The 21703-nt window shown below is 38.1% G+C and overlaps 1 protein-coding gene and 1 long non-coding RNA gene across 4 annotated transcripts; one reads left to right on the plus strand and one right to left on the minus strand.

The window, feature by feature from the left end:
• The first annotated feature begins 599 nt into the window (after positions 1-599).
• Positions 600-9472, plus strand: LOC126788792 (uncharacterized). 3 transcript variants are annotated; one of them, XR_007671426.1, is made up of 3 exons: positions 600-899; positions 1374-1437; positions 9239-9472. It is a non-coding gene; the product is annotated as an uncharacterized LOC126788792 (long non-coding RNA). The 3 variants fall into 3 exon arrangements; XR_007671425.1 differs by lacking the exon at positions 1374-1437 and adding an exon at positions 7929-7992; XR_007671424.1 differs by lacking the exon at positions 9239-9472 and adding an exon at positions 2687-2920.
• A 2524-nt stretch (positions 9473-11996) lies between these two features.
• On the minus strand, positions 11997-16993 carry LOC126786673 (U-box domain-containing protein 13). Its single transcript, XM_050512570.1, has 4 exons — positions 16620-16993; positions 14865-14981; positions 14063-14515; positions 11997-13657 (listed from the first exon to the last, which is right to left on the minus strand). Exons 1-4 carry the CDS (start codon positions 16890-16892, stop codon positions 12461-12463), a joined length of 2040 nt encoding a protein of 679 aa, XP_050368527.1. The 5' UTR covers positions 16893-16993; the 3' UTR covers positions 11997-12460.
• Positions 16994-21703: the final 4710 nt, after the last annotated feature.

Genomic DNA, 21703 nt, shown 5'->3' on the forward strand with positions numbered 1-21703 from the left:
TATATATATATATATAGCTCAGAACCTACTTCTACAAGATCGAGGAAACCGGCCAATTAAGTCGTGATTTGCTAACACATCATTTCTTCTTCGAGTTCAATATCAGATTAACAGTCGATCATGGAGATCCAATTCTTAAGGTCCCAAATGAATGCATAATGCTCCTTATAAAAATTAAAAAAGAATTTAGTATCATTCAATTACTCTTTAATGATTGTGTAATAACCCGAATTTTTAGAAACTAAATGTCGAGTAATTTCAAGTGTTAAACTTGTGAAATTAATTCAAGATGACAATTGGAGGTTTGCGACATTTCGAAACGAAAACGGAAACGTTCTCGGATCGTTTAATTAGAAAACGTAACGTTACCGCAACGTATAGATCGACTTTTATTCCGTCGCTCGGTTGCGAAAACTTCCTTCACGAAAGTCGTAGAGCTCATCAATACGAGTTCGTGGACACGTCACGCGTTCGAATCGGACGTCGGATGCGAAAGTTATTAACGTCGGAAGTTCGTTTCCGATTTTGGAAATAGTATAAAAGGAAGGAGAGGATATTAAAAATCAGAAAATCAGATTTTTTTAAAAAATCAGCTCGGGTACTGTTCACCCGAGCTCGGGTACTGTTCACCCGACCCAAAAACCTTCTCCGGCCGATTTCTCTACCATCCGACGTCGCCTCATGTCGTGCCACCTATCAAACTGACGGGCTCGACGAGCTCCATCTTTTGGGCTACGCCTTGCACTCCGGCGACAACCACACACGGCGTAGAAACCGCCGGAAGTTACTGCTGTGGCGGCGCCGCCTCCTCCGGCCACCATGGCTCGAGATTCTTGGGGGGTTTTGCTTGTCTCAGTCCCAGCAACATTCCCACAAAAGGAATCGAGCCAAATCGAAGTGTAAGTACCCGAATCAAAATTTCAATTTCTAGGGTTTGTGAATAGTGCCGATTTTGTGTTCTTCGTTGTTTGGACTGTTTAGACTCGGATTTAGACCTTGGTGTCAACTAGGAAGTTGTTGGAAATGTTGTTTAGGTTGTGGTGGTGAAATTTGGTGATGATTGGTGGCGGTCGGTGAACAGTAACGCCGAATGAATAGTGACTGTGAATAGTAACTCCGCATGAATAGTGATATGTAACAGTAACTGTGAATAGTTATCTGTAACAGTAACTGTGAACAGTGTCATGGTAAAACAGCAACTGTGAACAGTGTTTTGGTAAAACAGTAACTGTGAACAGTGGTTTAGTAAAAACAGTGATTAGTAAACATGAACAGTGTTCCGTGAACAATGTTTTATGAACAACATTTAGCTGTACTGAACTCGTCACCTGATATTTTAAGTATCATTTTCTAAGCATTTATCGTGCTATTAGGTGACTGACGAAACGAGTGAGGAAATTACTTTCAGGGTCGTGGAAGTTGCACGCAGGAAAGAAGGTGAATAAAATCTCACTTATTTACGAATCTACCCTTGCGATGATTCCAAGATTTTTGCAAGAGTTTTTAATATTGAATTACGACACGTATACAATATAGTGGATTACGTATATATCGTATAAATGGTAATAAGTACATATATATATAGTTTGCTATATTATATACTGTTATGAATTCATTGGAATTGGTCATTTCGAATGACGAGAATTAAATGTTGAGCATGTGATGTGATTTTTGTACAATATGAGGTGTGATTATTGTACGTGGTTTTAACATGAGTTTGTTAAAATATTTTGTCTTCGGACGAGTTTTGTCTTCGGACGAGTTTTTGTCTTCGGACGTGTTTATGAAATATGACATGTATACGATATAATGGATTATATATATATTGTATAAATGGTAAATATGTACATATATATATATAGTTTGCTATATAATATACTGTTATGATTTTATCGTGGTTTATGTCATTTCGATGACGAGATTTAAATATCGAGCATGTGATTTTGATTTGTACAATATGATGTGAGATTATTGTACGTGATTTTAACATTGAGTTTGTTAAAATGTTGATTTGTCTTCGGACATGATTTTTGGTACAATATGATGTGAGATTATTGTACGTGATTTTAACATTGAGATTGTTAAAATGTTGATTTGTCTTCGGACATGATTTTTGGTACAATATGATGTGAGATTATTGTACATGATTTTTAACATTGAGATTGTTAAAATGTTGATTTTTCTTTGGACGTGATTGGTACAATATGATGTGAGATTATTGTACGTGTTTGGCAAGTCGGAACCTAGCCTTTGGCAGGGCGAAAGTTACGATACAGTTAGAGCTCTAGTCTGTCTGCCTTAGTACTGCATGTGAGGTAACGGGTGGTTATCTGCTCATGGGTACTCAGATTGTTTGGATGTTGGGTAGCGGGTGACTATCCAATATCGGCGGTGTATTACGAGAGGGGTAACAGATGTGTACCAGCGTTCTTGGTACCCGTATTATAAATGCATTTGGGTAACCAGAAGGGTTACTTAATTTCTCATGAGCGCTTCTTTTCATATTTCTTTGGGACAACCAGATGGGCCGTCCATTAACTCATGAGTGCATTTATATTTGTTTGATTTGTGGATTTTCGTATATATATATATTAATATGCGAGTTATATTTTCATTTTACTCATACGAGCTATAAAGCTTACCGGGTTTGTGTTTACAATCCCGGTGCACCAATTCGATGGTGTAGTGGATAACTCCGCAGGTGTAGATTAGCGGGAATTGACGGACCGCTCAGAGGACTTGAAGTTATTTATCTCCAGCTTGTGTGAGGATTTTGTGTGACTATCTTGTGAGTTTGTTGTGAGGATTACGCAATTCCATTTGTTATAATATTGAATTATAATTTGGGTTGTAATAATCGGTTTAACTGAGTTGTATTTTGAACTCAGAGATGATCCGCTGTGGCATTTTAAATGATTTCGATTCGTTGAAATTGTTTGGTGTTTAACGACTTTGAAATTTTGAGTTTTTTAGCTTGAAATTTTGGGATCGTTACAGTTGGTATCAGAGCCTAAGTGCGTATTTGGCGATTCTCTATACCATCCGGGAGCGATGATCCGACTGCAGGCGGGCACCCATCACATGCTCCTCGGTATTGATATGTTGTCGGGTACGCGAGAGTGTTAGGAGCCATACCTTATGGTTTGGTCCTGTAGAGAGTATTGTGACGATACTCCGATGATTCACCTTCATCTGAAATTTCATGATTGTTATTAGTTGGATCTATTTTGTCGAATTCGAGACTTCACATGTATGACTGAGTGTTAATTGTTGAATGGTGATGAATTTGGAAAAATGGCCGTGAACAGGGCCGAGGACGGACGAGAGGTCGCGGCCGAGGTAGGGTTGCCGGCCGAGTCCGCAATGTGGAGAACCTTTACGAGGAGGCTACTCCACGGGCAGAACAGGTTGACCCTGCTGCTGTCGTTAGAGACGACGATAGTCGTGTGTTAAGTCGATCAAGGACTTTAATCGTCTGTCAACGTCTTATTTCATAGAGGCCTGGATCATATGGTAGTGGACCACTGGATCGAGGGCATCATAATCTACTTTGAGATGATTGAGTACCCTGAGAAAGAGAAGAAGATGATATCGACACTTGTTAGTGATAGTTCGGTAGAGGAGATGGTAGGATTGACTCCTACATCTATGAGAAACTCTTTATGTGTCACTTCGCATTTGGAGTGTTCCTCGAATTGGAGACAATGAAAGGCTTGTCCTATTGTGATTGGAAGTGGAGAGTTCTATGCTTATTTGATCGTGATTCCGGATCACACCTATGATGTGATCATAGGAATTGATTGGTTGAGTATGCAGTACACGTTGATTGATTGTTTTGACATGGTGGGTTCATTCGTAGACCCAGGAAACCAGAGTTTCGTATCTTTGACTCGAGGCGGATAATGCCATGAGAGCTTGAGTCATGGCATATGTTGAGTATGTGGATTTGAAGTAGCTATCACAGACATCGTTGTGAGATCAGAGTAAAATGAGACGTTTCAGGAGATACTGTGTTATAGCCCCTATAACGAAGACGCCGTATGGATGGGACAAATGAATTCAAAGACTTAATGACTGGTACGATCAGCTTAGAGAGGCTACAATACTCTCTGAGTTTGACATGCGATCCAGATACTGGAATGCTAACAGGTTTGAGTATATAATTTCCTATCATGGCAGAGAACTATCAAGGAGTCTTGATAGAGAGCGTTGACCCTATATTGAGGGATGTTCAGTGTTTAAATGTTAAGGACTAGATTTTAGTTATGCAACTAATCTAAGTTGAAGCCTAACAAGGTTGAGATATTATGTTCAGGTAAGAGATGTGTAGACCATAGGTTGGAGGTGGTTAACGAAAATTTTCGTGACTAACATCTCTAACGCTATTGGTAACAGAGTGGTAGGGCGTATGATACGTCCATAAAGTGGTAATACAATTATTGAATTGAGATTCACATTTTGTCGACGTGACATTCCAAACTTGTTTTGATTCGGCTATAGACAATTGATGTTACGCATTGTTCTTGGCTGAGCAAGAAATATAAGGTGATAGAGAAATCTCAAGGTGGCGATATGAATTAATTATTTGCTAGATGAGCATTTAAATGAGAACGCTGGTCTTTCAGGATTTAATTATTTTGGTGTTGGGGATTGGAACTTCACAATGCCACAGGTCCAAATGAGACGCAATGGCGGTGAAGTAACTCTATTGAAGGTAAGGTATGAGATGACCTTAGCTTAATGATGTTTTAACAATTTGGTCGTGACAAGTACCTTCTAACTGGTAAAGAAATGGTTGAGGACTAAATTTTCTTTTCAAGTGCAAGTAGCGTTAATGTTGGAGACTTAGAGGTTCTTTTCCTCTATGCATCAGATTGTTTATTGTTGGATAAGGAGAAGTTGACTGAAGTGTTCAACAAGTGATAAATTTTACAATAAAGAGTACCCAATTATATTACTGCTTGCAGAGAAGTTATTTTGGCCGAATGCGTTGGCCATGAGAGTTGTTAATGAAAGTAAAGAAACAACTGTTTAGAGTGGTGGTATAGCGATCATTTTGGGTTAGTTTTGAGGAGATGGTGTACCTAATATCAGGTTCTGTTGAAGTAATTACTAAACTTATTAGTACTACAACGGTGGGAGAAACCAATATCTTAGATGATGCACTGGGGCATTTGTGTGGGACCGTATGTCATGCATTTGAGGCATGTTTGAACCAGGGGGTAAAGTATATCTCAGTTATGGTCGTGTTGGATTTTGCGCTGTAAAAATCACCTAATTTTCATGTTCCACTGTTGGGAGATAAATACCTTCTTTGTCTGAACCCCAAATTGTGGCATACCACTCATGGAAGCAGGAAGCTGTAATTAATTTTCGACGGTAAGTTTTGGTGAGTGTGATAGGATGCGAGATGCGTCACTCTTGTGGTGGCGGTAGAGGTTCTCTACTGCCTTGTGCGTATATTAGTCGATTCTCTGGTGAATTGTTTGAGAGTAATTCTTAATCCAAGGTGGTGTTCTGTGGTGGTTGTGAATTCAATGAGTTAAGATTTCTTTATCGTGTTGCTGATACAAATATGGTACTTGAGTGGGTATCATGCACGACAACTTTTTATGGTTATAATAAGATGATCATGAAAGGGGATTATTTTGTTGATTGGAAGGAATGGTAGGTTCGTTATTCTAACGATGATTTGTGGTGAAGTCATGAAGGTATTGTCGTGATAAAGCACGTTTATTTGAAAATCACTATGTGTGATGTAAGTAGTAGGCATGTGTTAATCATTGATTTGACTCATGTTAGATGTTGGGTTCCACTATCGATGGTTGGGTTCCATTACAAGCATGCTCACTTGGGTGGCTTACATGTGGCTATTAATGTTAGAACATGTGACAGATTGTCTGTTTGGAAGAAGTTTGAGGTATGTGGTGTTTGAAAACTCTAATGGTCCGAGAGACTTGGAAATGTTGGTTTCTAAGACTCGAAAGCGACACAGTGTAAAGAGAGATTATATAGTGTCGATGTGGTAGACCACTCAACCTCGAAATCTCATTCTTAATAGCGTAGTGAGATCTGTCAGAGAAGAGAAGTCACCTATGAGATTCGTTGAACAAGTTGGTGACATTCAAGACGACGATGTCTAGCATGTCTCCTAATGCCCTACCGTGCAATATGTACATTTGAACTTATCCTGCCCTTAAGAGAAGACTATTAGATGGCGCCGTGTGACCATCTAGTTGAAGGGCGCACCTATAGTGGGGTGGTGAGAGTGGACAAGAAGAGAAGTTGACATCGAGGGTACGCTGGACTCTGCGGGAGCAAGGTCATCTATCAGGTTCAGGTACATATGGTATGCTATGTGCCTACGCTAAGGTTGTACATATGCACTCAATGTGTGTTATATAAGTAAATGCAGTTATGACCTATTGGAATTTGGTTGAATAGTGAAGTTCGTTCTAAATTCGCCTTATACCTTAAAGGTCTTGTGTTGCAGAACATCTTGTTTTTGCATTTGATTAGGGATGTTCGAGTCGTGGTTTTTCCTAGATGGGTGTTATCATGCTCATTTTTAGAATTCCTTGCAGACACAATGAAGTTATATAACACCATAACAGAAGAAAAGTGAGATGTGATCGCCTCGTGGAGGCATCATAGAGAGGGAAATTATTGGGGAAGGAATTGTGGAGTCACCATGTTGAGGGCTGGGTACCCTTAGCTGTTGTCGAGTATGGTGTATGAATTTCGGGACGAAATTCCTTTAAGGGGGATAGAATGTAATAACCCGAATTTTTAGAAACTAAATGTCGAGTAATTTCAAGTGTTAAACTTGTGAAATTAATTCAAGATGACAATTGGAGGTTTGCGACATTTCGAAACGAAAACGGAAACGTTCTCGGATCGTTTAATTAGAAAACGTAACGTTACCGCAACGTATAGATCGACTTTTATTCCGTTGCTCGGTTGCGAAAACTTCCTTCACGCAAGTCGTAGAGCTCATCAATACGAGTTCGTGGACACACCACGCGTTCGAATCGGACGTCGGATGCGAAAGTTATTAACGTCGGAAGTTCGTTTCCGATTTTGGAAATAGTATAAAAGAAAGGAGAGGAGATTAAAAATCAGAAAATCAGATTTTTTCAAAAAATCAGCTCGGGTACTGTTCACCCGAGCTCGGGTACTGTTCACCCGACCCAAAAACCTTCTCCGGCCGATTTCTCCACCATCCGACGTCGCCTCGTGTCGTGCCACCTATCAAACTGACGGGCTCGACGAGCTCCATCTTTTGGGCTACGCCTTGCACTCCGGCGACAACCACACACGGCGTAGAAACCGCCGGAAGTTACTGATGTGGCGGCGCCGCCTCCTCCGGCCACCATGGCTCGAGATTCTTGGGGGGTTTTGCTTGTCTCAGTCCCAGCAACATTCCCACAAAAAGAATCGAGCCAAATCGAAGTGTAAGTACCCGAATCAAAATTTCAATTTCTAGGGTTTGTGAATAGTGCCGATTTTGTGTTCTTCGTTGTTTGGACTGTTTAGACTCGGATTTAGTCCTTGGTGTCAACTAGGAAGTTGTTGGAAATGTTGTTTAGGTTGTGGTGGTGAAATTTGGTGATGATTGGTGGCGGTCGGTGAATAGTAACGCCGAATGAATAGTGACTGTGAATAGTAACTCCGCATGAATAGTGGTATGTAACAGTAACTGTGAATAGTGATCTGTAACAGTAACTGTGGACAGTGTCATGGTAAAACAGCAACTGTGAGCAGTGTTTTGGTAAAACAGTAACTGTGAACAGTGGTTTAGTAAAAACAGTGATTAGTAAACATGAACAGTGTTTCGTGAACAATGTTTTATGAACAACATTTAGCTGTACTGAACTCCTCACCTGATATTTTAAGTATCATTTTTTAAGCATTTATCGTGCTATTAGGTGACTGACGAAACGAGTGAGGAAATTACTTTCAGGGTCGTGGAAGTTGCACGCAGGAAAGAAGGTGAGTAAAATCTCACTTATTTACGAATCTACCATTGCGGTGATTCCAAGATTTTTGCAAGAGTTTTTAATATTGAATTACGACACGTATACAATATAGTGGATTACGTATATATCGTATAAATGGTAATAAGTACATATATATATATATAGTTTGCTATATTATATACTGTTATGAATTCATTGGAATTGGTCATTTCGAATGACGAGAATTAAATGTTGAGCATGTGATGTGATTTTTGTACAATATGAGGTGTGATTATTGTACGTGGTTTTAACATGAGTTTGTTAAAATATTTTGTCTTCGGACGAGTTTTGTCTTCGGACGAGTTTTTGTCTTCGGACGTGTTTATGAAATATGACATGTATACGATATAATGGATTATATATATATTGTATAAATGGTAAATATGTACATATATATATAGTTTGCTATATAATATACTGTTATGATTTTATCGTGATTTATGTCATTTCGATGACGAGATTTAAATATCGAGCATGTGATTTTGATTTGTACAATATGATGTGAGATTATTGTACGTGATTTTAACATTGAGTTTGTTAAAATGTTGATTTGTCTTCAGACATGATTTTTGGTACAATATGATGTGAGATTATTGTACGTGATTTTAACATTGAGATTGTTAAAATGTTGATTTGTCTTCGGACATGATTTTTGGTACAATATGATGTGAGATTATTGTACGTGATTTTTAACATTGAGATTGTTAAAATGTTGATTTGTCTTTGGACGTGATTGGTACAATATGATGTGAGATTATTGTACGTGTTTGGCAAGTCGGAACCTAGCCTTTGGCCGGGCGAAAGTTACGATACAGTTAGAGCTCTAGTCGGTCTCCCTTAGTACTGCATGTGAGGTAACGGGTGGTTATCTGCTCATGGGTACTCAGATTGTTTGGATGTTGGGTAGCGGGTGGCTATCCAATATCAGCGGTGTATTACGAGAGGGGTAACAGATGTGTACCAGCGTTCTTGGTACCCGTATTATAAATGCATTTGGGTAACCAGAAGGGTTACTTAATTTCTCATGAGCGCTTCTTTTCATATTTCTTTGGGACAACCAGATGGGCCGTCCATTAACTCATAGTGCATTTATATTTGTTTGATTTGTGGATTTTCGTATATATATTAATATGCGAGTTATATTTTCATTTTACTCATACGAGCTGTAAAGCTTACCGGGTTTGTGTTTACAATCCCGGTGCACCAATTCGATGGTGTAGTGGATAACTCCGCAGGTGTAGATTAGCGGGAATTGACGGACCGCTCAGAGGACTTGAAGTTATTTATCTCCAGCTTGTGTGAGGATTTTGTGTGACTATCTTGTGAGTTTGTTGTGAGGATTACGCAATTCCATTTGTTATAATATTGAATTATAATTTGGGTTGTAATAATCGGTTTAACTGAGTTGTATTTTGAACTCAGAGATGATCCGCTGTGGCATTTTAAATGATTTCGATTCGTTGAAATTGTTTGGTGTTTAACGACTTTGAAATTTTGAGTTTTTTAGCTTGAAATTTTGGGGTCGTTACAGATTGAATACTATTTTAGAAATAGGATCATCTGCTTTAGTTAGACTTCGCAATTCAGCCAATTCTCATGTGTTTGGGGTTCAAAATAAGTTAACGAGCTATCTCCATTTCTGTTTGAGTAGTATAAATGTATGATACGAGTACGTACGTACGTTGAATCGAGGAGACCGGGACGTACATAAACAGACAAACAGGCATGGCTTACTGGTCAGAAAACAATACAAAGATATATATCGAAATGATCCTTTTATAATTATACCACCATGGCAACTATGTATGATAGTAAGGCAGGTAGGCAGTAAGGCAGCTGATGACCATCGATAGCACCAGGATATCCAATTAGCTATCAACTCCCGAAGACACCACCTTATTAGCTTAACTTAAGTTCGATCTATAATCATCTTAGTAATTAAGTCCTGCAATCGTCTATCATTTGATTCATATCACAGCACTCTCCCTTTATGATGTGGCGCGCGTGGTTTTGACTTTTGAGGGGAAGATGCATGTAGTAGTAGTACTTCATGCACCATATTACTTTACTCATGAGTACGTGATTTCACATGATGAAATGATCATTCGGACATAAATACAAAACGATATATCTAGGAACCTGAGAGAAATTGCTTTCATCCAAGTACGTTGAAGTTTCTCATTAGGAACTTTAAACGGTGGAGAGAGTGGAGTACACTTTCAAAACTCAGCAATATATTCCATTCCGAGTAGTAAGTGAGAGGATTCTTCAGGATTTGAATTGGAATCTTGTAAGATTAAATATCATCATGACCTTTCTCATCTTAAAAATGACGATTATACTTTCTTCTATCGATCCATCATCGATCATCACCAATTTGTTTCCTTTTACATCTCATCAAAGAACGTACACATGCATGCATGAACACGTTTGATCAATAATTCCAATCTTTACTACGGAACTATGGCTATAAAGAGGAAGGAGGGGCTTGATCAATTGTTGTCCAGGATACACGTACCATTTATGTGATATGACGCTTTCCAAATCTCCCGACAATGGCAGTTTCTATCATAGCAGAAGCTTGTGGAGACTATTTGCTACAAAACAATGCCGAGTACTTCATTTCCGTAGAACTTACACTCAGGGTAGGCTATGGCTCATATCTATCTATCACCATGCATGCATTCTTGAATGATGATTTTCATTTATTCTTTATTCTCCAAAATAGAAAACGAACAAACAAACTTGAATTCATTCTACAGATAAGAAGACGAACAAACTCATTATCATATTCATATATATATATATATAATTTTTTTTTCGTTTTGTTTTGAGGAGGCTATGCCGACAAGGGTTTCTTGGCTTCTTGGGGGAACATAATCACTCCGAGCTCGAGGGTGGTAAAAGGATAATTCCCCTGGAATTTAAAAAACGGGCAGCCGAGCGTTCTTAGGGTAAGATCAGTAAGGTATTATAAACCCAGAGGTTTATATTTATGCCAACTCCACTAGAGTGATCGTTTCCATTTAACACAAGAAAACTAAAAAATGGTCATGAGTAGTAGTACCGTAGCATTTCGGGAATTCGGGGATCGATGATCTTGTTACTCACATGCATCTCTAGCAGAACACGAAGATGAGGAGAACTGGAGAAGTATGGGAATCTACGTACCATGTATTGGCAAACGAGGCTGGGAGGTTTGCACTTTGCACCAGCTAATATAACTTCAACAATGTATGGGCTATATATGTGGACCGTGGACGTGCCATGTCTGGTAAGAACGTTCATAAATCTGCGTAAATCAGTGGTTCCCTTTAGGAACTGGTACCATCATGAATTTATGCCCGAGCCGTCGGATCGATTTACTAAATTCAGCAAAAATAAATATTATATGGGGAAGTACAAAACCTAGGCTATCAGTTTTAATTTATCTTTTGATACTAGAAGTTTAGAAATGAAAAAACTGTTGCCAGTGTTTTGAATATTATAGATTTTAAAGAGCTTTTACCATTGAAATTTCGTCGAACCATATGTGTACTTCTTTGAGGGAGGCTATTGACGACGAACATTAGTTAGCAAAATTAATTTGTTTAGGAGACTAGTGCCCCGAAGCTGCATCTCTTATCTTATATTTATGCGTACTATTATGCTTCTCAACATCTCTGCATGTCTATTCATCTTCTTTATGATTTGACATGATTTTCTGCGGAAGGTGCATCACATATCCACTTCATGCATCAAGTTCAGAAGAAAAATAAATTGGAACTTGCTTTCTAAATATCTTTAATTCTAATATTAAATTTTGTGGTGATAGTCTTGTTCTTTTCCTCCCTCGTAATCAAACACACTCCATACCTTTATGTTGTGGAACACACTTTTTAAGAATGAAGGATACACCCCAGTCCGAGCCAAGTAAATGTTAAATCGATATTTTTTGAAATTCAGTCTATTATCATTTGAATATTGTAAATAGAGTAGTAATATAAATTTCAATACATTTAAATCGATACAGCTTTTAATAGACTATATTTCTGAGCTCATGCTCACTCTATACTTCAAGAACTGTTTATAACCTGGAGCAGATGCTACTGATTGCAAATTTGCAAACAAGTTCTGCAGAGGTAGTTTGGTTCGAGTCATAAGCACATCTCTTCACTAAAAACTGAAGATGACTACAGTCAACGGGTACATTTCACATAATACATGTCAGCCCTATATATATCAGCCCTTCTTCCTTTCTTTTTACTTTTACCCTCCTAACCCATGACGCTCTTATAATTTTACTGTTCAAAAGTACAGTTATCATCCCACACAAATAAAAAGAATTGACTTAAAGATTACGAAGATGATCTTCCACCTCCCTTGTGATACCATAGCCGCCTCTTTTGATGCTAAAAAGGAACAAAAGAAACCAAGCAAACAAGAAAGAGCAAAATGAACACTCAGCTGTCACTGGCGTTGACAGCAGGCAGTGGCAGTGGCAGTGGCTGCTGGGTCTCAGATTGTGCCAATGGCCGAGGTTCAATCACAGCCTCAACCTCAACCTCGGTCTCAGTTTCAACCTCAGCTTCAGCTTGAGCTTGCTGCTCGATAAACCGATTCATTCTCTCAAGCAACTGTGTAGCCTTTCTCTTGCCTCTGTCTGTGCCATTCTGTTGCAAATCCAATAATGAACTCATAACTCCTAGCTCCTGAGCATCCACTAAATGTTGTGGGTCTCCAGAACAAAGATGCACCATTACCGCAGCTGCATTTTCTCTGTTTCGAGGAGATCCATTCCCAATCACTTCAACCAAAACTGGCACTGCCTCGGCAGCTCCAATGGCGGCTTTCCCTTCAGGGTGGCTAGACAGTATTGCTAGAATGGCCAGTGCTTCATCCACCATTCCCCCTCCAGTTTCTGTCAGCAGCTCCATCAATGTTGAAACTACACCAGCCCTTACTGCTTTCCCCTTGTTCCCCTGATAAATGCACAAGTTAAATAGTGCGGTTGCTGCATCTTTTTTCCCCCTTTGAGTGCCTTCACTCAGCAGTGTAACAAGTGGCGGAATGGCTCCAGAAGCACCAATTCTAACCTTGTTTTCATCCACAACAGAAAGGCTGAATAGTGTTGCCGCTGCATTTTCCCGTGCTTCCATGCCCCCGTGCTTGAGCACATGAACAATACCGGGAACTGCTCCACAAGAAATGATGCTTCCTTTGTTATCCTCACATATTGAAAGGTTGAGAAGCGCTGTCACAGCATGCTCTTGGGTGCGGGAATCAGGAGTTGAAAGCAGCCCTACAAGGAGGGGGATTGCACCAGCTTCAGCAATAGCCACACGATTATCTGCATTACGCTTGGCAAGAAGGCGGATTTCACCAGCAGCAGACCTTTGGACTTCGGGGTTTGCTGATGTTAGTTTGTGAAGAAGATTTTCAATCTTAGTACGTTCCGCGGGCGAGCAGGTGGATGTAGTTTTATTGGGTCGACTGGCCCTTTTTGGCACTTCAATACCATTTGCTTCACACCACTGGGCTATGAGGCTACGTAAAACATAGTTTGGTGTGAGACTGGTGTTCGAGAGAGTCTGCTGTGTTTTCGGACATGTACCATGCCCTTGTTCCAGCCACTTTTCAATACAGGAACGTTCATAAGTCTGCACCAGTGGAAAACAAGATCGTTTAGAATTGATAGTAATGTTCTTGGGCATGGGAGTCTAAATTAAGATCAACAAGAATAACACATGCTCTATTGGCCATCCAGGCCCCCAGCAGATTAGTACTCGGGACTAGGAAGCTTTGGGATTCCCGTTAACAATCCGTACAGAGGGTTAAAAAGAAGAAGGGTATTTATCTCCAAACATGGCAAAAGAACATACAACATGCCAGGCTGATCCAAGATGAATGTGGAACCAGTGGGAGTTTAAAAATTAGAAATGCAGCCCAGTAATGTGCCAACAATTTTCTACAAGAAAGCCCAAGGCATCTAATCTTATTCCCTAAACATGAAGGAAAATAATATGGTTGTAGTTGAGTTCTGAGTATAAGAGAGCAATAAATACCTGCCCCGTTGAAACAATGACTGGATCCTTCATCAATTCCAATGATATTGGACATCGGAAATCATCAGGTATAACTGGGGCCTTGCGATTATTATCAGCAGAAGATTGTCCGCTGGAAGTTGCAATGACATTCTTTTCTGTAGGAGGAGCAGTCATGTTGGGATTTTCTGTTTGTACGAAATCCTTTATCTTTTTCAAAAGCATTGACATTTTCTCAATGCTAGCTCCAGGATCCCCACCACTTGAAGCAACCATCTCGTGCAATGCTAGCGACTCTTGTGTAAGTTCACCAATCCCAGCCAATTGTAACTTTTCAACCAATCGCTTAAAGACTGCTGGATCTGTTGCTGCATCATTTTTATTGTAAAGGTATGAGAGATCCTCATATAGCTCAACATCGGGTATATCAACTCTTCCTTTGGCCCTTCTAAATTGAGCAAGAACAAGCTCAACCTGCAAGACAGATAGAGTTAAAGAATGTATAAATACTTAAACAACATGACAATTAAAGTTAAGTTCAGCTCTGGGGCCTACTCAAATTATTATTGAACCGCATACTTCTATGTAGAATTTACAAGTAATTGCATTTGTTGTGCAAGTGTGCGTTCTTATGATAATTAAGTCTAAACAAAAATATTCCAACCTTCTTAAAATCAAATTTCTGTCAGGTTATATAGATAGCTGACAGACAGGAATTAGAAAGATATACTGTTGAGATGAGACGGAAATAAGACGGCTACTCCAATTAGATGCTTGATTATCTCACACAATGACAGAATTTTTCAACAATGAATATATATACCTGTTCCTTTACTTCATCTGATATATCAAGCTCTTCATAGGAAATACCACTTAAAGTTTGTTCTAAACGAGCTGTCACCTCAAGGAACTTATTCATAGTTTGCTCTCTTTCCAGAACCTACAAGTAGGAAGAATTAGGATAGTGATTGAGATGGAAAAATCAAGGCATGATTTTGATTACATTTCAAAAACCATCCTTATTACTTAAATTTTTAAAAGAAAAATAACTTGGCCATTGAAGAAAACTATCAAAAATCAAACTGTAGGGAACATCCTACAGCCCAGGCAAAGGAAGAAACAATACAATGAGGAACAGGACACTATGACATACATCCTTTATAAAAATTGCGAAGACTAAAGGATGTTACTTACACATGCACAAGTATCCATCATGAATTGTAATGCAAACAAACTTTATATGGAAATTGGAAATTACATATAAGATAGGTTGACTATGAGCGTCTCGAAAGTTCTGATAATATTTAAGTTCAAATCTCAACCACAAACTTAACAAATGTGTGAAGGTGATTAAACACAAAGTCAGAACCTTAAAAAAAAGATGGCATCTTGAATGTTATCATGAAAAGAAGAATAGCAACATTTTGTTTCCCTCTCTTGTCAGTCTTTTTAATAAAAATTTGTGGCAGAATCACCAATGGTACCACAACAGCCAAATCAAGAGTTAAAACATGTGAAATAAATCATACATTTGCTGGACATACAATCAGAAAATACATCGATGTTGCTAAAATTTTCTAGTTATGAAAAACAACAAAATGTAATTCTCTCTCGGACATAACTTATTTTCTCCGAAGTATTGTAAGTTGTAACATCAAACTTTTAAAGTACCACCAAATCACCAATACTAAAAGCAAAGAGCAATCAAAATAAAAGTGTTCTGAGTTGTCACATCAAACCATGAAAGTGCCACCAAAACTAAAAGCAAAGAACAACCAAGCCAGTGTTGTGAGTTGTAACATCAGCGTTCCACCAGATAAATTAAGTGAATACCAAGCAACCAAGGATATTCCACTATTATGTCTATTCTCACTCTTTGCTCTCATTCCAAGAACTACTATTTTTAGCCAACAATTACAATGAAAACCTCTTAACACCAAAGCAAATTAGTGAAATTACCCATCAGAATAGGTGAAGGTCCAAAGACAAACAAAAAGCATTGACCATAACCAGAGACAGAGCTTCACCTCTAATATCACATAAACCTACAATCAATAATTCGCATGAGTCGGACACCGAAAATTCATAAATGAAAGGGACACTCTGAAAACCAAGTACAACGTTTAAATATTTTAATCACGAATCTCTCCTTCTTTGCTACTAATCCAAAAAATTCCACTGCACTCCAAAGACAATGGACAAGGAACATTTTGTCAAATTCAAAAAGGTCAATCATGCATAAAAATAGTTTTTACTATATTTATCCAACAATTTCACCCAAGATTGCTCACCACAATCCAAAAAATTCACCATAAAATTTTCCAAATATCTTTCCTTTATCAATATTCAAAGACTATGGAATCACTAACCGAAACTCAGTCAAAACAGCTGGATAAGAACAAATCAAAATTGATCAACTATCTCAGCTCACCTAATCTGTATAGCTAATTCAATCCATCAATCCGATTCTTTAATTTCGAAAAATAAAATTAAAATAAATCAGAAGCTATAATCAGCCAAAATTTGACTCCAAAAATGCGAAGAGGAAGAAACTGAGAATCGAAATATAAGCACACACCAGGTAAATTTTACTGGTTTCGCTGCCGAATCTGAGCAGCTCCTTGGCCGATTCCAGCGCTGCTCTGAACGAAAGCAAAGCCTTGACAGTCTCCACCGGCACCACCGCCTCCTTCATATCCCGAATCTCCTCGAACATTGGAGTCAACAGTTTCAGCCTCCTCGCCAGATTACAGTACTGCTTCTTCACCGTGCATCTGTAGTCGGAGATCGACGCTATTTCGTTGACTGTGTCAATCAGGCTCTGCACCAGAGCGCCTCTGTCTTCTTCCATCGGTCGTGGTTTGGAGGTCGGATTAGAGAGGGACTTGGTTTTGAAAGAGGGCGGAAATGGGAGCTGGTATTATTGGTCGTCTCTGTTTTAGAGAGAGAGTGTGTGTGGGGTGGTCTTGTTTTTATGTGGCGCGTCTCTGACTCTGAGTGGCCGGGTCTGCTGGACTCGGGGTTTATTTTAACCGTGGTTTGGAAGTTAACTAGGGGTGGACTTGTGGTTGACTTGAGCGGCTTCCACCCGGCTCGGCTCGGCGTGTTTGGTTTTCGTAGAGGGGTTTGGTTGTTTCGGTTTAACTACGGCCGGGGAAATTGTGGCAGCTCTGGGCAGGTGAAATTTCACCCGAAGTTCCGGGGGTTCGGTAGAAAGTGAAAAATGAGCGTTTGGGAAAGAGGTTAAAAGAATGAGAATTTTACAGCCAAATAAAGGAAAGATATATTGAAAGTGAAATGAAGAAATTGAGGTGGGGGTTGAATGAAGGAAGTCAAATAGAGAATCAGATGATCAGATGAAAGTAAAAAGAAGGAAAAAATATCTAATTTACTGTGGAAAGAGAGCTGCTATGTAAGTTCACATCACACAAGTGTCCAACTTGGTAAGAAAGCGTGTGTTTTGTAGTCTAATTCCCTCGTGAGTATGCTCTAATGATTTTTCATAATAGGAAACAAAATGGGTATAACCAAGGGCTGAAAAATTGAAAAATAGTCCCGACATATCGGCTATATTTTCGTTTTTTCTCACTTAATGATATATTTTTGACCAACCAACAGCTTTTCATTCGATATATTCGAAATTTTTCATCGAATATATTCAATATTTCGCGAAATTACCGATATCTAGTGATATTTTATGTGTCACATCACCCCTTCCTTTTAGATTTAAAAATTCAACAAAAAAAACCACTTTTCCTTATTCGAACTTTGGTTACCTCTTTTTAAATCCAATGTGTTTGCCACACTGACCTCACATATTGTCATATATGATAACTTTAATTATTATAACATTTTCCACAAATCTGAAAATAAATTATTTCTATTTTTTATTTGTCTAAAATTTACCAATAATATCAAATTTTGTAAACCTTTAAATATCTGTTATATAATTAGACACAGTTTAATATTTACATCTCCGATGAGTCACTTTTCAATTATTCATTCTTTACATAATATTAGATCATGCATTAGCTGTCTAAAGTAATATTTTGAGAATATTGTAGATAATTGAGCAAACAAACATCTTTCCAAGTTTCGTTTAATATTTTCATGTTTATCTTCAAATTTCCATCAACTCTTTTACAAAAATTGATATTTCATCAATATTTCTATCGAAATTTCCCATTTTTTGAACGGTTGATATTTCCATGATCGTCAATATTTTAGTCTTTGGTACAACTAATCACCTATTGTCAATAGCTCTATGACAACGTTTAGTTCCCTCTTAAGTTATAATTAATGTACATATTAGGAAACCTAATGGGTACAACTAATCACCCATTTTGTTAGTAATTTCAAAGTTGTGTCAATGTTTTAACTTCATCACCTAACACTTAACACTTGAATGTTTTTTTTATCAAATAAATAACTCAAATACTACTACGAGTCTGTTATGAGTTGAACTCTCAATCTCCCACGATAGAGGGGAGACTGATTACTAGACCAAATAGTTTGGGCAACACTTGAATGTTTCGAACAAGTGAGGAAACACTTATATAAAATTTTCATCAATTACAAGAACTAAAGAAAAAGGCTTTCCCAACTTTCCATCCTTCTCTCATATCTGAATATTCGGCGACACACCTCTTTACATGTATTGTTAAGGCTGGGCATAAAATTTGGTATGAAAAAAAAAATGATTAAACTGGATTGATTGGACTAGGCCGGTCTAGGCCTTACTCTTAAATTTAACTTTTTTTCTAGGTAGGGTTGATCCCTATCTTTGTCGGGCCGGTCTCGGGCCTTCTAAAGTTTAGTGTAAAAAAGCCCAAGAGCCTGGACATATATATACTTGTGTCATGACATTAACCCAATAACCTTAAAAAGTCTTTCCCTTTTCGCGGCTTCGTCTCTCATCACAAAAACTCTCTCCAATCTCTCATCTCTAGATTCCCAATCACCATTGATTCTAAACAAACGAGGTGACGACCCACGAGGCGAGAAGTCAAGGACTCGAGGTCGACGACGCGACCCATTGATTCCGAGCAGACCATTAGTCTCTCATCTCTAGTAAGTTATTGAACACTTGACTTGAGTCTTGAACTCGAGATTTCATTAATTGATATGAATGAGTTCTCTGGTTTGATTGTTTCTGTAGGCCGATTGATATGAATCAATGAATATGTGAAATTTGATATTGTCTATTCATAATTCATAATTTCATATTGCAGATTTTCTATTGTCTGCAACTCTGTTCATTGATTGATTCAATTCTTTATGTTGCAGATATGTTAATCTCATCTTATCCTGACAATTCAATTTGTTCATTTTCTGCATCATTGGATTTGGACCATTTGAATTGTGCCTTGTCAGTTGTTGTATTGTGCCCAGCCTTAACTGGAATTGAACTTACATAATACTGTTTTGGGCCCGTTTAAGAATGTCGGCCCGGCTCGGTCCGGTCCCAACCAATTCCTCCAAAGTTTAACAAAAACCATGTTCGGAAAAATGGTCACCAGTCTGGTCCCGGGTTCCGACAAAAAAAGTGACCAGTTCCGGCCTGAGTCCACCTTGTATATTGTAAATTGTTGCTATTGAACTTCAAAACTAACTCATGTCTTAATTTTCATTGTAGAATTACATTTTTTTTGGAAATGATTCTAGAATTACATATATATCCTCACATCTTATTATATATATATATATATATTTTTTTTTTCCAAGGTAAAAGCTGGTGCGACTGCTCTTATTTCATTAAAGAAACGGTTGGATACAATGGGGGACTTATTATATATAGATACCCATGATTGTTATTATTGGACTTCCAAATTTACTCACTTGCTCTTTACTCTTTCTTTATTTTCATTTCTTTAATCACACAAACGATTGAGAGGACATGCGCCTTTCCGATATATACTTATGTAGTTCAATGTACCTTTCATATTTAACACAAAATTAAACAAGCATAGTTATCTATGTATATATCAGCAAATCATGTGTATGTCACTAAGTATCGACTTCTATCTCTTCTCCCGCCCTTCTTTCATTATACATAAAATCTTAGAGGATTTGATGATTAGATTTGTGTCGACCAAACTAAGCTTGGTCTTCTGTTTTGGGTGCGAAAGCCTTTTCTTACCTTACTGGCTGTGTAGTTCAGATGGTCGGCCAAGTGACAATTACCCAACTTTAACATGATGATCTTCTGGAAGCAGTTAAGCAAGCTTGCAGCCTTGCACCATATTTGTAGGCAAATCATGCCGACAAGTCAAGCTAAAGAGAAAAAGGGGGCAACACGGAATGATGATCTAGGAGAATATAATGCTGAAGTCAAGCATGAGAAGCTCTGCTACGTTCCAATTATGTCACATAAAACACAGTGTTCCGATAAACGGTGGGACACTAATTGTTTAGTTTCTTTCTCATAATTGGATAATCTTCTCATACCACACAACTCAAATCCCAATTGTTCTATTATTTGGCCATCACTATGAACTGTCCGACGCAATACAATATTCCGATTGTGATAGATTGATCGATACACTTGCTTTGATTTTTACTTTCATAAATATGTATCCGGATTTAAGAGTAGTTTTGTCCACTATTACCCTGATGATGGTAAGTCGCACGGAATGTGCTTAATAATAAGTATTTAACGATGTTTGTAAAAATTATAGATGTGTTTACGTAAAATATCAAACTTCATATTTTCTTAAAAGTATAAAATTCATATATGCAAAGTTATAGAGTTCAGTTGGCGCGAGATTAGAAGTGACACATGTTGCACAATTTTAACTTAGCAAATTATAAATTGCTCCATGTATGTGTAAATTGATAGAAACTCCTCCATTTTTCTCTTCATTATCGTTCGTTCGTTTCTGTTTGATTCTCAGCCATCCGCCACTGACCTTCTAGCTAGCCTCTAGCTAAAATCACGACCATTTGCATAGTGTAGTTGGTTCTCTGTGGCAAAATTGTAGTAAGCAACTTTAATAACTAAACCACTTCGTCTTTAGATCTGACTCTTTATGAGATTTATTTTCAAAACCTGTATGAAGAGGCCAAATGGTGGTCCTTGACACAATACGTACAGTCAACAACATTTGATATTACAGGCATTAGGAGAATTAAGTAGCATTACGAAAAGTATAACTCTTACGATTTGAACAAATTGACTTGACCAAGTCTTTCGTTTCCTTGTATAAAGCAAGATAACTGGCCAAAGTACACACCATCTAATGTTTTTTTAAATACGTCTTAAGCTTCTTTAATCTAGAAGATCTTAAGCTTCTTGATTAATCTTGCTTACGTTCTTAACACTGCTAGACATTAATATTATGACCGTGTCAAACAAACACCGAGGATAAACTATTACACAGTTTTTCCAAGAGTAGTTGTATATACAATACTTTTAGTATGTGCCACCTTGGTTTGATGCCTCACAAATATATTTTCAGTTCCAAGTATCCATAATGAAATTGCACCCTCATTTTTAAATTAGAGCCTTACTTTTCTCAAACGATGAAATTAAAAACTTCAATTTGCGAAGAAAATCTAAAGAAACTTGTAACAAAAAAAAAACAGAGAAGAAAACTAAAGAAACTGCGAAGGATAGGGCAAATTAAGAAAGTCCACTAGGGTTGAGCATGAGTCACCCAGATA

Source organism: Argentina anserina, chromosome 3 (genome assembly GCF_933775445.1).
Source record: "Argentina anserina chromosome 3, drPotAnse1.1, whole genome shotgun sequence".
Taxonomy (NCBI): Eukaryota; Viridiplantae; Streptophyta; class Magnoliopsida; order Rosales; family Rosaceae; genus Argentina; species Argentina anserina.

What these genes read in the sequence shown, in the direction of transcription:
- LOC126786673 (XM_050512570.1), bottom strand. Translation starts at nt 16,892, where the DNA reads ATGGAAGAAGACAGAGGCGCTCTGGTGCAGAGCCTGATTGACACAGTC. An exon ending in AAACCAGTAAAATTTACCTG is followed by an intron (nt 14,982 to 16,619) that starts GTGTGTGCTTAT and finishes TCCTACTTGTAG; the next exon opens with GTTCTGGAAAGAGAGCAAAC. An exon ending in CAGATGAAGTAAAGGAACAG is followed by an intron (nt 14,516 to 14,864) that starts GTATATATATTC and finishes TCTGTCTTGCAG; the next exon opens with GTTGAGCTTGTTCTTGCTCA.